General features: G+C 40.1%; 1 protein-coding gene across 3 annotated transcripts in view; it reads left to right on the top strand.

The window, feature by feature from the left end:
* The window catches only part of limk1a (LIM domain kinase 1a), a 59,177-nt gene that overhangs the window by 2,838 nt on the left and 44,227 nt on the right, over positions 1 to 12,112 (top strand). Inside the window, exons 1-2 of one of the 3 annotated variants that reach the window (XM_015048513.1) lie at positions 195 to 539; positions 3,680 to 3,779. In XM_015048513.1, coding sequence (XP_014903999.1) covers positions 482 to 539; positions 3,680 to 3,779 — 158 coding nt within the window. In that variant the 5' untranslated portion in view covers positions 195 to 481. Of the gene's footprint in view, positions 1 to 194; positions 540 to 3,282; positions 3,780 to 12,112 lie in introns of those variants that run through there. The other 2 variants (XM_015048514.1, XM_015048511.1) reach the window with 2 other exon arrangements.

Genomic DNA, 12,112 nt, shown 5'->3' with positions numbered 1-12,112 from the left:
TGACTGTGGCAGTAACGAAGCATTATTTTATCTTAAGACTCTCGAATGAGATATTGAAGGCTGATCACAGTTTTAGTTCTGTGTTTCCAGCTGTTTTTGTATCCTAAACAGTGATTAGATTATATGTTACAACGACTTGCCATATATAGATTCCTCTCTTCTTCTTCTCCCTCCCTCCGAATGGGAAACAAATCCTGAATTCATTAACTGGGGCGTGTTCCCGGTTGGCCAGCCTCTGTATTTTCCTCTCCCCGGCTCTGCCACTCCATTGGTCGGCGGATCTGTTGAATGAACCGCCGGAGAACCGAGCGAACAGCAGCGGGCAGGAGGAAGCAGCGTGGGCCGCTGCGGCTGCGGGGATCGACCGAGGCACAGCCAACACCAGCACCGGGGAAGCGCGCTGCGGTGGAGCCGCTGGGGGACGTCGGTTACTGGTTCTCTGTCGACCAGAGGTTCTCCGGAGGAGACCAGAGGAAAGTGAATGAGGTTGATGCTGCTTTGCTGCACCTGGAAGGACGAACGCATGGGAGAGGAAGAAGGTGAGGAGCTGGCTGCTGGGGTGGTGAGGGCGTTTAAAAGGCAGAGGACGCTGCAGACAGAGAGGCGATGAATGCGGAGTTGTGCTGTTATGTTTGACATCCACTGATCAGATGTGAATTTGTCAGCGTTTCACCCAAAGGGAGGCTTGTTTGGGCATGTTAGCGCTGATTCTGAAGCCGTGTTTTCCTCGAGTTGATGCATCCATCATGTTTGTGTGCACCAGAGACTCTCGCACCAAGCTCACTCTGCGTGTTCAACCAGTAAAAAACATGACTGTTTATGATCAGATTAAAGATGAACAACAAAACGGTGAAAAGACGAGACTCTTAGGTCTAAATGAAAAACAACTGCTTTTCTAAGTGCTTATTACCATTTGGGTGGGTAAAAAAAAGGACATCATTTCACAGAAATGTAGGGTTTAATATTAGCTTCTTATTTTGGTTGTGTTGTAGGTTTTTCATCTGTCCCTCTTGTATTAGACTGTGTTAGTCCTGTCCCCTCATGTTCTATGAATAGAACCGCGCAGACTTTGCATGTTTACATTTGCATTGCAATGATTCTGCAAGACATATGTGCTTCACCTGTACAGCTCATGCTGTGCGGGGGAAGATGAGGGTGTGTCTGTTTGCTTTTGCTATCTCGTCTTGACAAATGCAGCAAAGAAAGAATGACTCTTAGACATTCGACTTCAGAAACCAGTGAGTGTAGTAACCCTAAGCCTGTTTTGCCACTAAGCTCTTCTTTCCTTCATTTTTCAAAGAGATGGATGTCTTCCAAAGTCTCCTGTCTTTAGCTGCAGCCAATGCCTCCTCTGCAGTGAACGATGCCTCTCATATTAACTCATCCAAAGGGGTTTATTCTTCCTGAGACCAACTGTTTTTCTCATTAGCGAGAAGGAAGGGAGCCGTGAACAGCCCTTTGCAGGCCGCCCTCAACACTGAGGTCAGGTTAATGTTTGCACACGTCGCTTTGTGTTGTGCAGATTGCCAACTTTCAGGAAAACTGTTGTGCAACCTCAAGATCTCAGGCCTTCAATAATACATGAGCGACCACATTAATGCTACTTTATCCCATTAGCTGTTGTGATCTGCCAAAAATAAAAGGAAGCAAAGTCCTTAAAACATATGGAGAACTTGGATGCAAAATGGTTTGCTAGACGGGTGATGAATGATAAAGTAACCTTTGGGTTGGAAACATTTTAGTAAGAACAGCATCTTACCTTGTTTTACCTGTTGAGTAACTTGTTAAATAGTTCTGTGAAAATGCCTTTTTTTTTACTGGAATCTCCAGGGAATCTCTTCCACTAAAAGTTTTCTAAAAGTTAGCCTCAACATTGAACATAAAACCTTATGAGAACCATCAGATAATGTTCCGTAGAGGCTTCTACAGTCGCAGTGTAACCTTTAAGAAATCATCCAGAAATGTCCTGCATTAGTTTCCTGAAGTCTGACCAGAACTTTTATGATATTCCATAAAGGTTTTATAAAGGTTAACTTCCCTCTGACTTACAGGACGTCATCTAAAGAGCAATTAGAGGGAGAGTTACTTTCGTGTTCACTGAAGGGAAACTAAATCTTTCACAGTGTAACCAATTGAGGGACTTTCCCTAAAAGATAGCTCGAAGATACCAACACCTTTCATGAAGTAATCTTCAGACAGGTTTATTGGAGCGTAGATACAACTTTTACAGGGACAGCTGTAAAATAAATTTTGCTGGACGATAAATTGTCCCAGAACTTATTGCGATAAATGACAACATTGTTGTTTTGAGACCATTTTCAAGTAATATAATAGTAATAATGGCCTAAAAATGCAATAACACATTCTCAAAGATCAAGAAACTTTACGTTTTATTGAACATTTAAACACTAGAACTGGAAGAGATTTGGGATATCCAAGGAAGACAACAACAGAGACAACAAATGGAGTAAAATTAGGAAGTCTCTGTAAACAAAATTACTTTTCAAAAAAAGAGTTAGTTGAGACCAAAACACCAGACTGAAGACTTTTATCATTCAGTTTTTGGTAAAATAAGAGAGAAAAGAGAAAAACGATAAATCAAGCAAATGAAAATTATTGAGTTTCTTTTAATTTATCATGCAATTAATTGATTTATTGTGACAGGCCTAGACAGCTTTTGAAAACCTTATGAAATCTTCCCTATTGGTTCTCTTGAGGTTAGTTTCAAGAAAGACAGTGCAACATTTTTGAGCTACAAGCAAATAGTAACTGAAACTTTCAACATGCAACCTTGTAGAAAGTTTCATGTTTAGTCGAGGTTTTCTACGAGTTTCAGAGTGTAACCTTCAGAGGGTCCTGCAGGTTCACTGAAACATTATGCAACTGTGTGATCTGTGTGGAGCTGAATCTTCTCTAAATGTGAAACCATAACTTTCAAAATCTCATCTTTAAAGAACCTTTTTGGACCATTCCTAACGGGTTCCCTGAAGGATAAATGCAAAGCTGACAGTGCAGTCTTTTAGAAACAGTCAAGAAATGTTTGCTAAAGGTTCCCTATTATTTCCCAGATGTAATGTATACAACACCTTTAAGAAGTGTTACATGAATGATTAAGGGCAACTTTACTTGTAGAGAAACTTCAGAAAACTTTCAAGTTTCCCCTGAAAGTAGGTTTGTAGAATCACAGGGTTACCTTCTCTAAAGGTTACATTTTCAAAATCTAACCTTCAGAGAACCTTAAAAAAAAAAAAACTGCAGGGAATTTTTCCTAAAGCTTCGCTGGAGCAACTTTAATAATTTATTTTATATATTTCCATCGGAGTAGAAAGCTTAAATAAGGAAATGGAAACATCACCACATTATTCCTGGTTCTCATGCTATTAAATATAAATACACCGTTACCAGCTCATAACCAGTTTACCCAGAAGTCAGTCAGGCACCAGAAGCCTGGCTGCTGTGTCCGTACAGCTGAGCCAGAAGTGATGTCATAGCAGCTTGTTGTGTGTTCAGCTTCTTCCTCAGGCGAATCATAAACCAGCTGGGTCAGTTTGCATGGGAAGCCAGATAAGCGCCTCATGCAAACTCGGACACAATCAGAACGTTGTTGGATCTGCCGAGGCCCCAAATAAAGCCTCGCATCCGTGTGGGTTTGATCCCGTTTTCCCACGTGTCTTTGCAGCTGGAGGAAGTTTGCCGGAGTGCGCGGGATGCAAAGAGAGGATCTACGATGAGCAGTACCTGCAGGCCCTCAACGCCGACTGGCACACCATCTGCTTCAGGTAGAAAACTGACCCCACTTCGCTGCCGACACAGAAATGAGGACCAAAGTGTTTTGGTCGCATGCAACCATGTGGAAAAAAAACAAACAACCCCCTTCCCCCCCACATAAATCACGTTTCGGATTAATGGATCAAATATCCTTGGGTATAAGTGTGTATTTATTTTACACCTCCAGCCTAATGATGACCTATTTTAACTGTTTACTATTTGGTTGCAATAGGAAATCCTCTGTCAGTGAATGAACCACAGTTTTCACTTATTTCTATCCCGAAGCAAAGAACAAAGTCTCCTTGTTGAATAAGCCTGACAGCCTGAAGCTGCAACATATTTATCAGGTTAATATAAAAGTCTGACAGCTAATTAATCAGAGAGGCGTTGTGTGATTGTTTGCTCCTCCTTCCCTTTGTTTGCTGCCCATGGATTTTATGTAATTCAATAGAAATACCAAATATTTCTAAGCTTCGGGTTCTGATTTTAGGACCATAAAACTGCTGAAGTAGCCGTTGTTCTGAAGCCTGTGTTAATGTCCATGAATCAGTTTAAAAACGGCTCAAAATCAACAGTGAAAGTGTCAACTTCCTGTCCACAGAGTTATCCAACTTTAGTAGCAGAAGAAGAAGATCTCCTTGTATTTGTCAGGATTCAGGATTTATTTGAAATCAAACCAAATATTAACACTGCAATTTGAAAAAGAATGGAAATAAATAATAATAATTAAAGAAAAGCTCATAGAACTGGGAGATGAACTCTTCTGCTTGGATCGGATGGGAAGCTTTCTGGGCCAGTGAGGTCTGGTCAAATGAAGATTAACCTTAAATTTGCATTTTCCCTCCTTAGATCTCAAGCATTTAGTGACGTCAGTGAATAAAACTCTGGATTCACGTTCAAATTTTGAAATACTTATCAAAACGTGGATTTAAATTTGTGAAACGAAATGCAATGATTATGATCTACGCTGTCCTGCCTTTGAATAAACATTTGGTCAGAATAACTTGATGAGATTTGTTCGTTCATGAATTTGCTGTCTATTGGTGAGGTCAAAGTTTACATCCGAGGTGTGTGTCTTGTTGTGCCGTTTGTTTGCGTCCCCACCAAGCGACTGAAGATCAAATGAAGATCAGAAATAAAACGCACAGCTCAATTAATATCTCGTCATACCTCAAAGCTATAGATTAAATTTTTTTTCCTGGACTGTAATCCCTTCGTGCCTTTAAGCCTTTCGTTCCAACTCAGCACCTTTTCTTCATAAACGATGAACATGCAAATGTTTCCAGCCTGGTAATAGCTTTTCAGCTCGCTCAGCCATGTCTCTTTAATTTCCCAATGGTTAGGTCAGCGCTGCCAGTTCACGGTCAACATGACGTCTCTGGTTCAGGTCCTGCTGCAGCTGAAACTCTGCAGAATGATCTTGACTGCTTGTTTTCTAGCTGGTTTGCAGACGTACCTGCAACTGTCTCGTTAACAGCTGTAACAGCCTGATCTTCCTGACTGATGTTGGACATGTTTTCACTTGCATGCTGTACTGAGAACAGGTCCAGCTTGGATGTCTGAGACAACATCAGCAGCTTCTGCCTGGTTTATACTCAGACGGCTCCTGTTGCTCTGGTGACACGCCAGCAACAACCTACCGTACTTACTACTTCACTGAGACTTTTTTATTAGAATCTGTTTTACTTGCATTCATATTCTTCTTCTTTTTTTTAGGTTCAAATTACTCAAAAGGTACTGATGGATGGCATGAGTGTTTCTTTAGAGACAGAAGATCAGTTTTGCTAATTTCAGATGTTTGTCAGGTCATTGTTTTTTTTTTTAATGTTTTTAAATCTTCAGGATTTTAAGCTTTTTGTTTAGCTGAATGATATTACACAAAATGCCATTTTTTACTATAACATATTCTGATGCTTCAGTTACTTTACTTCCATACTCATCTATTGGCCCTAATCTAAGGTAGTATTAAAGTAGAAAGTGAAAAATATGTATATATGTAATTAACGATGCTTTGCTATTCTAACCATGAGTGCCATACCAAATTAACATATTTAAAAAAAATGTAGTTGAATCAAACTTTATCATTTTTGATATAATTATTTAAAAAAAAAGAAAGAAAATATTAACTGTTTACCTGTAGGATCAGATTTGAGGTTGTTTATTCAGAGAACGCCTCGGTGCAGCTTGCAGGAATGTTGCGTTGCGGCTCCTGTCAGTCACACTAACGATCCGCCGTCATATCAGCAGCAGCAGCAGCAGCAGCAGCAGCAGCAGCAGCAGGCCTTAGTGTTTACTCAGGAAACTGATGGGATGTTTGAACAAGTCCTGACTATATTACAGCAGAGTTTCCTCCACCTAAACCAGGGCTGTCAAACTCATTTCTGTTTTGGGCCAAATCAAGATCGTGAACGCTCTTAAAGGGCCGGTTGTGCCAGAATGTATTGATAAAACCTGTTAAATTGTTAAAATATTAATGAATTCTTAAAATTAAATAATATTATTGGACATCTTTTCAGTCCCTCCAGGATTTTTTTTTTTTTTTGTGGTACTAATTTGGAAATATTTCCGATATTTGCGCTTATTTACTACTGCAGATGTGACTTTTTATTACCAGCTGTATAGATCGTTACTATAGACATCAATTAAGGCTGAGGCAGCTGTTTAGTACAAGTAAGAACAGTTTGAGAAAAATCTACAATGAACTCTCGGGGCAAAAAGAAGTGCTAGGATTTGTTGATTTTGTGTGAATTTCCACAATAATTTTCAAAAAACTGGAGGGACTGATTGAAATAACTTGTCAGTAAACAGATAAAAACAGCATTGTTTTAATTGATAACATATTTAAGCTCACTTAGTGTTCAGTCTAGAATCTAGAGGGCCACATAAAAAGCTATGGCAGGCCAGATTTGGCCCGCGGGCCTTGAGTTTGACACATGTGATGTAGATGATGTAGAGGTGGAGTTTGTCTCTTGGTCATGTTGTCACTACTGGCCTGCAGAGAGTAAATCTAATACTTTACCCAACAGATTGTAGATTTCACTTTCCACTCAATCACCTTTTTATTCATATCCATGTGTTTGTGAAATCTGCACAACACCTTTTTGCTAATGTGTGCCGTTTTTCACTTTCCTCAGAGCCTCAGTGTTGTCTTAAATTATTCAGAAGATGGACCGCCATGCAGCAAAACAAAGCGAACGAAAACCTCTGGGATAAAATTAGTTTCCAGTGTTTATTTTGGGGCTAACAATTATTTGAGCAATCAACTTTTCTGGTGGTTAATCAGTTGATCAGATAAAAAAAATTGGCACATTCTGCAGATTTTTCATTTAACCACATAAGCCTTTTTTATATAATAGAAATACATTAAAAGATGCAAAAAAAAAACTAAATAATTTAATTCCTTTTTTAAATGAGAAAATAAGTAAATATTTTATTGCGCAAAGTGGAATAAGATAGCAAAAAGTGATTAATGGGAGTTTTACATATGTATGTGTATATATGTATATAGTGCAGTTTTGTCTTTATTGCTGCTCTCAGGTTGTTCTTTGAACAAATGGCCTTTTAAATCTGTACACTGCAACTAACAATTAATCAATGGCTAAATTAGTTGACAAATATTTTAATAATCATTTCATCCTGATAATTACAGTTGATGATTTCAGCCCCACTTTATTTGAACAGCTCATCTTGTTTGCACCATTAAGGGCTTAACTTTTTGTGCAAGCTGTTGGGCCGTTGTGGGAATTTGCGTCTCTTAGTAAAACTATTTTCAGCTCAGCCAGATGGGGTGATATAATGCACTGGTTTATATGTCTGTACAGAAGAAGAAAAGAACCAAAAAGGATGAGTGAAAGAGTTTCTGACCAGAATATCGATGCAGCTTTTGTACACTTGTTCTTCCTGAGGGATAAATTATTTTTGCTGCTCAGAAAACGGCTCATCTCTCCACACTGGTGTGCGTTTTCTTTTTTTTTTTCTTTTTTTTTTATCCATTTGTGTGTTTTGGCGCCACCATCTGTCTGGAAGTCTCACACTTGCATGATCTCATTTAAGTGGAAAAATTTTGAAGTTGATAAATGCTCAGATAATTTAAAACGTTTTTGCACAACAAGCTGCGATTTCAACGTGCAAAGATTTGTTATTTTCCTTTAAGTTATTCGGCGAGTTTTGAAACCAGTGATGGTGATCACACATTTCTCAAATAAATCTAAGGTAAGATATCTTGAAGGAAAACTGGTCATTTTCTCATAAATTTCTATTCAGCCTATCTTTAGTAACAGGAATCTTTTGGTCATTGACCAACATGAAGGTTGGATCAGATTCAGAGATTATAATCTGCTGACGGGTTTGAAATCTCTGGTAATTGGAAATAATGCAGCCTGCAGCTTCCAGACTGAATATCCAGTTTTTTATGCATGTTTGACCTGGAAATGATGTGTAAAGCTTGTCGTTTAAACAGCAGAGGAACCTCAACAAGAGCAGCTGAAAACTCGTATTAAGTCAGAAAACTTGTTCTCAGTACTGGAGCTTTGAGTTTAAGTTAAACCTTTTCCTGTTTTCGATGTTATTGTCATCTGCCACTAGATGTTCCAGTAGAGCTGCAGCAGCTTCCTGACTCCTCGCCACGCTTCCTGTCTCCCATGCTGCTTTTCATTGATTTGCTTAATGCCTGATACACGTCTGTGCCGGTTTACCCAGACTCATCTGAGCCGATTGATCATTGGCGTGGTGGCTGCTGCCGCCGGGTGAAAAACTGGCAGCTCGATGTGCCATTAATGATTTCCTCCCAGCGGAAGTCTGAATGGGAAACCTGAGGAGGGCATCCGTGCAGAGGTCAGAGTCTTTAAAGGATTTGTGCTCTGTGTGTGTGTGTGTGTGTGTGTGTGTGTGTGTGTGTGTGTGTGTGTGTGTGTGTGCGTGTGTGTGCGTGTGTGTGTGTGTGTGGCATCCAGAAACATGTGGATGATGGCTTGGGGCTCGTCTCTATTCATTCATGCAAAACATTTCCACAAGTTTTCATTTGGATATTTAAATGGGACGGTAAACACACTTCTTTGCATGTCTTTGTAATCGTAGCGTCAGTCAGAAGCTTTTTCCAGCTCCGTTCAGCGTCTCTCCTTTGAGGTGTCGGATATCAGACTGAATCTCTGGCCTCTTTGTGTGACATGCTATGACAGAACGCAGAGGAAAGTTCCTTTCTCTGGAAAAACCGAAGATATTTCTCTAAGCATCGCATGACTGGATGCTGGAAAGAGGGCAGGTTCAGGTAACTTCACTGGCAGATATGCTGTTTAGATTCTAGCATATTTGGGTTCAGCAAAAAAGAAAGCGAGATTAGAGATGGGGGTGGTTGTAAGTACCCAGAGAACCGTCCCCCTGGGTGGAAAAATAGAAAATGTTCCTCTTAAAATAGCCTCAGTGTTGGTCAGGCTTCGTGGGAAAATGGAGCCGAGCTCCCGCTGCTAAATATTTTCCCTTTATTTCTGCTTTCTGTTTGCTTTCTGTTGCATATTTCAAAGTTTGTTTGTTTGTTTCCCAAGCCACCAAAACAAGCTGTTCTAGTTGGGATGCATCTCCTTATGACCAGCCTGAAGAAAGTCTTCTTCCATCAGTAAGTGAAAGCTATTGATTGTAACGTATTCCTGCTTTGTTGCGGTTCCGTCTCAGAGGAGACGTTTGACGCGCATCGACAGTGAAGGCGGCCGCTGGGACAGAAACGGCAGCGCTGTTTAAATGAGGGATGAGCACAGCGACGAACGGGACCAGACAGAAAGATTCAGTCTGAATGCAAATGGATCCTGAATCCAGATTGTGTCAAAGGTCGCAAAAATAGTGGTTCAAAGTTTTTGGATTTTTGAGTCTTTAGAAATGTTGACGACAAGTGAATCTCTAGATTAACCAAGATAGGCTGTTTTACAGCATAATGTCGTCGTTTGAGGCATGACAACCAATGAAGTTGTTTCTCTTCCCGTCACATGTTTTCACTCGATTCCTTCGTGACGACCACACAGTTCAGAACCGTCTCAGCTGCTGTGTCTCCAAAATCGAGAAAAACAATTTGGAGAATTAGAAGGAAAAAAACCCGGTTAGGTCATAAAAATCTCTCTCCACTGGGCTCTGCTTCCATCACAGCATCCTGCAGTGTAATGTCATCTGCTGGTGTTTACTGTCTCTTCAGAGGCAGTATTATTATTTATTGTTTGTGCTGCAGCATGAAGAGCTTCTATTGACATCAACACAGGATGTAATTTACCTTCTTTGTCTTTGACAAACCCCATTTTGAAGAGGTTTATAATTTTTTACAGTTTAGGGAATTTGGGACGTGGCAGCTTTTCTTTACCTTCGAGATGTTTTCCAGGAGATTTAAGTTGAAGAAACGCCTGACAAATATTTTATAAGACAGTTTGAGACATTACATGTATTTATTTTATCCCACTGACTATTAGAGATGAAAAACTTCTAATACAAAAAGAGTCATTATGTTTTTTAAAGTTATTCTGATGAATATTGGAACATAAATCAATAACTAGAAAAATATTAAAACCTATTGTGGTTTGCAGGCTTCTTCTCGTAAAAAGCATCAGAAATGTGCATCAGTAAATAAGGCTTTTTTTTTTGTAAATAAAGTTGTTTTTTTTTTTTGCCTGCTTGTAAAAGCAGAAGCAGAGTGCTGCAGTGTCCCTGCAGCACTCTGCAGCCCTCCATCTTCTCCAACTATAAAACTACACCTGCTGTAGTCGCTGCCCTGTTCGTCACCCCACAGTCTGCTGCTTACTTTGCACTTTAAATAACAGCCTTTTTGTTCCCACATTCGTTGTAAATACTCAGTGTGAGCTCTTCTAGTAAATGTTTGGACAAGGCCGGTTTGCCCTCAAGGACAGACTGACACCGGATCTGCTGTCCTGAGCCGTGCAGCATGTTTACCTTGCAGAGGAAAAGCATGCAGATGTGTTCGCTTCTCGGGAGAAACAAGTCTTCGTTGGATTTTCTGACGGGCATCATAAAGAGCTGCAGTGACTCAGCATCTGCAGGGAAACTCTGCCTGGCAACAGAGTCTGAAGGAGACGAATCATGTGATGAATAATGCATTGAGTTAAAAGATTCGTCTTGATGCAGCGCATCGTAACAAAACCTGTAATGTGTTAAATAATGACAGCAGCAACAAAAACAAAGGGAAGTTTGTCTTCAGCAACTTGGATTGGTTTCTAAACAGAAAATTCAGAAACTGAAATATAAATAAATATGTACTGATACTGATATTTATTATCTTTGTTGGCATTTAATTGGCTCATATTTTAAAATTTCAGATCTTGTCTGTGGTGCCGGACAGGGAAACTGCTGTTCAGATGCACCAATTAGGCTTTTACTGGCCGATAGGAGTTTACTATTTTCTTAAAAAGACTATGATTTATACCCCCTGGCTTGTGTTAATATGCAAAAACAAACAAAAAACTTAATTTCTGCAAGTTTTTAATGCAAGTTTTAAATTTTGAATCCAACAGAACATAAAAAAAAATTACACGATTATCCTCAGCAAAGCATACGTCTCAAACCCTGCATTTGATTTTTGACGTATTAAAACATTGCTAATTGCATTCAGAATCACATATTTAGGAAATAAACTTCAGCTGTGTGTAATTACCCAGCTGTTCTTTCAGAACTACAGAGGAGTGGCTTTGATCAAAGCTTATCCTTCTCTTAGATCGGACTAGTCAAAGTCCAAACCTGAAACCAATTTAGAATCTGTGGCTTGAAAACTGATGTTCACAGATTCCCTCCTTCCATCTGACTGAGCCTGAGCCGTTGTGCAAAGACGAGGGAGCGAACAAATGCATCAGACTCCTTCAATTGATTACAATTATGCATGGCAAGATGTTGAACTTTTGATTGGAAAGTGAAAAAACATAAAGAAGTAAAAACACCATCAGTGCTTTTGCATCTCTATTTGTGGCTGCTGAGATTTCATTAAGGTGACACTTCACCATGTGTGAGAAAGGAAATCTGCTGCCTCGCTTCCCCTCGTCTTTCAGAAAGCCTCGCTCCCCTGCAAGGAGGCTGCCATGTCTGATTATCCAGGGAGACGTGGGAGGCTTCAACAGATGATGGAGAGCTGGGAAATTTGATTTGTGCTGCCAGGACAAATCGACACGTCCAGGAAATGGGCCGAGTCCTCGACGCGATTAGGAAGGAGACGAAGTGAGCTTGGGCAGGTGAATCCTGAACCATCACAGGGTTAGAGGATGGGAAACGGCAGATTTAAAAAGCGTGACCTTCCCCCCCCCCCCCCCTTTTCTTTTTTTTTTTTTTTTTAAGGGAAGAAGGGGAGGGGGGGGGGGGGGCACAG

Source organism: Poecilia latipinna, unplaced genomic scaffold (assembly GCF_001443285.1).
Source record: "Poecilia latipinna isolate Pla-1442-1.1 unplaced genomic scaffold, P_latipinna-1.0 Scaffold889, whole genome shotgun sequence".
Taxonomy (NCBI): Eukaryota; Metazoa; Chordata; class Actinopteri; order Cyprinodontiformes; family Poeciliidae; genus Poecilia; species Poecilia latipinna.
The sequence above is the reverse complement of the archived record's forward strand: the minus strand, read 5'-3'. Positions and strand labels throughout refer to the sequence as shown.